Source organism: Ictidomys tridecemlineatus, chromosome 12, assembly GCF_052094955.1.
Source record: "Ictidomys tridecemlineatus isolate mIctTri1 chromosome 12, mIctTri1.hap1, whole genome shotgun sequence".
Classification (NCBI taxonomy): domain Eukaryota; kingdom Metazoa; phylum Chordata; class Mammalia; order Rodentia; family Sciuridae; genus Ictidomys; species Ictidomys tridecemlineatus.
The window spans coordinates 50,842,560-50,848,086 of record NC_135488.1 but is presented as its reverse complement, the minus strand read 5'-3'; the positions used below and the strand labels follow the sequence as shown (position 1 = coordinate 50,848,086).

Below are 5,527 nucleotides of genomic sequence, written 5' to 3'. Positions count from 1 at the left end.
TAATATATGTTTGTAAATGTAGACATTTATCTAATCTATAGAAGTTGCATACATATAAATGTCAGATTAAAATAATCAGTTGGTAGCAAGTTCTAGATATTAATTTCAATTATTCCCAATTAAGTATATAGTTATCTCTATTAAATATCAATTAATGATACCAGTAAACAAGGATGACAACATTTCAAGTCATACACCAATTTTCAGAATTTCATAGATATTCAATGAATCACTCCATTATTAATTCTGACCCTATTACCAGACTAAATGAGGAAAATTAGGTAATTATTTATAAATATTTGTCTTAGGTAAGTATGGTGAGTATTGGCATCTCCTCAAAAGAATCAAACCAATAATTACAAATAAAATTTTGTTTTTTTGAGTAAATGAATCAAATAAAAAGCACCTACAAGTTTGGTACTTATTTTTTTTTCTTTTTGAGTGAGGCAAATTTATTCCAACTCAAATCACATTACTTTAATTCCATAGAAACATGTACTAGGCAATGAAATAATCCTACAGTAAATGGAGAAAGAGGACATTCTCCTTGGAATCTTGGAGAATTTCCTGCAAATTTGAATATATAAATAAATAAAACTTGACCCTCAATATGTATTACTAAAATATAGCTCTTGGGAATTAGTCAAACCAATATGTGCTCAAAAATAGTAAAAACAAAGCCAAGTTCCTTCTTCTCTGATACAATCCTTAAGGTCTCTTTGTTCCATATACTTCACACATTAAATCTAAGATTAATGTAGGGATGCATTAAAAAGGCACTGTGATATATAGATTTGTACTATGAAACGAACTCCAAAATATCACCTTTCCTCTCTCTTAGGTACTACTATCAATTTTAGTCTCCATGGTTTATTTCAAGAATAAATTTTATCTACTATTTTTATACAGCTAGATCAAATGAATATCACTAATTAATGATGTCAGTAAGCAAGTATAACATTAGCTGATTCTTTCCCTTCGATGCATTGATATGAACTTGACTGCAGTGCCCGTCTTTTTTACTTCATTTTAGTTGGATGATAAAAATATACCACATAACTCTTGAATGATGCTAGCTGCAACTCTAATATGAATCCCTAGTGGTGCTTTTCTGATAATAATTTATTTGTGGGCTTCCTGCTTCCAATGTGGCACCTTGATGCCCCATTCTCTAGAGGGAAGGATCATGTTTCTGTATCTGGTAGATGAGACAGAAGGTGGGAAAGGAGTGAACTCTCTCTGTCAAGGCCTTTCATAAGAGCCCCTGATCCTATTCATAAAGACTCTGCTCTTATGAGGTAATCACCTCCCAAAGGACATGCTTTCCTATACTATTGCATTAAGTTTCAGCATGAATTTTTGAGGGAACAAACATGTTCAGACTATAACACTCACATGACTGACACCTGAACTCAGAAGACTGTGATTTCAAACTGTAGAGTCTACATGTATCCTCTCCTTGCTTCCTCAGACAGTGGTAGTTTCACAGAAGTCAGATTTCTTATATGGCTACTCAAGTCTCCGAGTAAGAATGTTCTGGAAAACAAAGCAAGAAGCCCCAGAGCCTTTTATAACTAAGATTCAGAAGTTATCTGTGTTGTTTCCACAGCATTGTATTATTTATAAGTAACCCAAGAGCCTACTCAAGTGCAAGAGGAGAGTACGGACAACTTACTTCCTAATATAGACAATGTTCATGGAAGAGAAATATTATGCAATTGTCTTTGAAAATTATAATCTGATACAAAATATATTGAGTGCAGGTCCATTACTAAGCAAAACCATAGTATTAAATCAGAAATAATGCTTATGTTCTTAGTTAACAAATACCTACTAACTGTCATAAAATTAGTAAGCTTTGGTTTAGGTGTCACCAGGATTGAATAAAAACTAATTCACAGGTTTTGCCCTCCTGAAGTACATGATTTAATTAAACATAAAAATGGCTGCAAAATTTTTGAAAAATTATTTTTCATACTAAAGGGTTGTCAATATTCAGTGATGGGGCTCAGAAAGAAATCAAGTAGAGACAGTTTGTGGTCCTGGAGAAGGAGAAACCAATTCAACTCATCAAAGAATCCTAATGTGGACAATGACAAATAAGAAAAAAAATAAGTCGTTTCTTTCAAACCACATAAAAGATAAGACAACTATGAAAAATGAGAACATAAGAGAATAAGGTAAAATCTCAATGGGGAGGATAGAAAATAACTTATGAAGAAGATAGCATTTAACAATGCAAAGGTTTGATAGAGAAGGGGAAGAGAAAAGTCCATGATTTTCTAGACAAAGCCTATATAGAAATGCTCATGTAGTCTAATGTGGCAAGAGTATCTGCTTTTAGTAAAATGTTGAAAGATGAGGAAAAAATAATATAATCACAAAGTGGTGAACACAATTCTTTCAGGAAAGGAATGTTTACAGAGGTAGTGGCATGATGGGAGATGAACTTCAAGAACTCATCTCAATACAGAAGTAGGGAAGGAAATAGTGGAATAGGAAAAAGGTAGTAATAATGAAATCTACTTAGAGTCCCTTTCAGTGGTTGAAATGCTTGTTTATTTTTTATTCTAATCAAGCCACTTTTTCAACTGGGAATTGTGTTTATAAAAATATTCCACAAAACAAATTTGTTTCTTTAAAACATAATTTTAAGTAGTTTCTTTAAAACAATAATAAATGATTGTTTTTTTTTAAAACAATAGTTGATGATATTTATTCTTTTTGAAATTTCTTTTTTTTTTTTTTACACTTTTAGATCCACTTTTATTTTCTTTTTTTCCTCCTCACATACAGAACTTCTCCACACACACTGCTTGCAGCTATAAAGTCACTTGATGTTGGCCAGGTACCATTTTATCCCTAAAACTTTGTTGGCATCAAAATATGACAGTTAACCAGTGTTAAATCCATAAAATATTTACATAGCACAGCACATTAAGCTTTAGACACTTGGCAATTAAACCACATAAAAAGAGGGCAAGACCCCATCCTACGTGTTCAGAATCAGGTGTTCACTGGTCCCTATCAGGCGAATGGACTGGTTCAAAGGGCAGCAGAGGCAACAGGCAGTTACTTCAGAGGACACTGAACACTATGATCTGGAAGCACGTTATGATGTCACCCCAGTGTCATGTACCACACACCTTCTCCAAGGTGGTCTCAATTCTAGAATGGCAAGTCCAGCTGATGCAAAATGAAGACAGACAACACAACATTTATTCTGTAGAGACATCCTACACATACTATGCAAGTGCTATAATTTTGAACACAACTTGTCCCAAAAACTTGTCACGATCATTCTGGTTTTTTAGGTTGGGTGATCCATCAATTTTGCACTCAACTGTTACTTCATTCCTGGTACTATTAGATCCCAAGATGACCTGGACAGCAACTAATGGCTGCAGATATCCCACATGCAGTTTTTTCCCATAATATGGAAAATACTTTAAGTCTATAACTCCAAGATTAGGATATGTTTCTACAATTGCTGTGCTTCCATCCTTTGGAACACATTCTATCCTTGGATCTCCTTCAGGTTTTAATCCAATTATTCTGTTCATTTTTACAAGAATACAAGGTTTTCCTTTGGAATAGTCAAAATCAGGATCATCTATACCATTGCATTCTTGGAGTAAGGCAAGAGGAAACTGACATGCAGTATAAACTGGACCCTTTGGTTCAAAAGGAACTCCATCAGGACAGACTTTGAGATTACTCTGTTCTTCTCCAGAATATGATTTTAGAAACTTCTTAAGGTCTTTAACCTACCCTTCATAGGAACTTGGATCTGATACACTAAATGTATAATCCAACGCAGTCACTGGTTTTGGGAAAACCATAAGTCCTGGACTAGGAATCTGGTCACGATATTTTGGAATCTCATCGTTCAGAGTCTGAAGCATAACCCACATTGTGAATGAGAAGAGTGCAGCCAAGAACCCATAAAAAACTAGGTAGAAGAGCAAGATCAAACCCCAGCTCTTGGCGGTGCGCCCCAGGAACTCTCCGGTGGTCCGGTTGTAGATGAAGAGCTTCCACTCGGCCAGGCTCTGGTTGAAGGACTTCTTCTCATTCTTCGTCATGGTGGGTGTGCGGACGGCGAGGGGAGCGGCGGCCGCGGGGGTGCAGGCGGCGAGGAGCGCAGAGGCGCGTCCCGGCTCTAGCGGCGCAGCCCGGCGACGGCGGCGGAGGGCGGCACAGCCGAGGACACCTCCTCCTCACCGGGAGCACTCGAGCCGACCTTCTTGAAATTTCTTTACTGCTTTTCTGATATTTCTTTAGTGGCTTGGAAAAAAGTTTATATTTTAATTGGCATGCTATTTTAAAATAAAATCACTCACAACACATAATATAAAATGAGACATATTGAGACTTTTCCACAGCAATTATAGTCATGCATTCCACATCAGGGAATATTGACTCTTTGCTCAGGATATATTGGCAATTCCATATGAGACAGGGTCATCTTTAATAGAAACTAAGTGAAGTTACTAATGTCAATCTATACATTAAATATAAGTGGATAAATGTGTATTATAAAACATGGGTATGTATGTTAAGCATGTTTTATTAATGGTTATAAATACATGTTTATTTCAAATTAATAATCTTCATTTCTTTATTTCGAGATAAAGAATAAATGTTGACACAGATTCTAGGATAGTTTTGATATGCTCTGCTCTATCATCTTCCAAACTCTTAGAAGTGCATTAATGTCATTTTGTATGTCTAGCATGAATACATGTAAATAAAACTATTAAGAAAGAAATGAAGAGGAAAGAAGCAGCAGCAAAATGAAATTGTCTTTATCAATGAATATGGGGAATTAATGTTTCTTTTGACAACTCTCAGAGGGTTAGTGTATGTTTTCATGTGGAATGGGATCTTGGCTGTTTTAAGCCTAAAATAACTACAATCAAAATGGACATCAAAAGTTCTGTCTTGGTGCTTAAAGGTTATTTCTGAAACTTATATGCATTATCCTCAATAAGAAATCAAAAATTGCATATATTGCCAAGACAATACCAAGAAGTAAATATATCAAGTTATAGCAGCTATCCAACTTGAAGATTCAATTAACATGAAACATGCACAATAAATCAATGTGTATTTTATGTAATTTCTACCATAATAAATAATTACCTTTCAAAGAAAAAAAAAGATACCAAAACATTTGTTTATTGAAAGACTCCTTCAAGCTAAGTGCTAAGTTCAATTCATTTGAACACTTTTCAATATTCATCCTTTTCAGGTTACTTCATTCAAATGATCCATAGTCTTTATACCAGAAGACAAGTCTGTTCATCAAATGGATTTTGGAAAGAAAGCAGAAGAGAAAGATGAATGTCTATAAATTTAGAACATAATGCTCTGAAGGAGCAAATAACCACCTGTTTTCTCCTGACCATATTTCCTATGCAAAAGCTTTTGATTTTCTGGACATTTTGTTTTGTAAATGTTGAAACCACTACTTGCTTTTCTGCCTTGGACCCCAAATCTAATGTCCTTTGATATTATTTGTTAA

General features: G+C 34.8%; 1 protein-coding gene across 1 annotated transcript; it reads right to left on the bottom strand.

Annotated features, from left to right (window-relative positions):
- Positions 1 to 2,752: 2,752 nt before the first annotated feature.
- Positions 2,753 to 4,238, bottom strand: LOC101954605 (sodium/potassium-transporting ATPase subunit beta-3). The gene is given in 1 exon segment (XM_013365317.4): positions 2,753 to 4,238. A coding segment is annotated over 1 exon segment (840 nt). The 5' UTR covers positions 4,086 to 4,238; the 3' UTR covers positions 2,753 to 3,245.
- Positions 4,239 to 5,527: the final 1,289 nt, after the last annotated feature.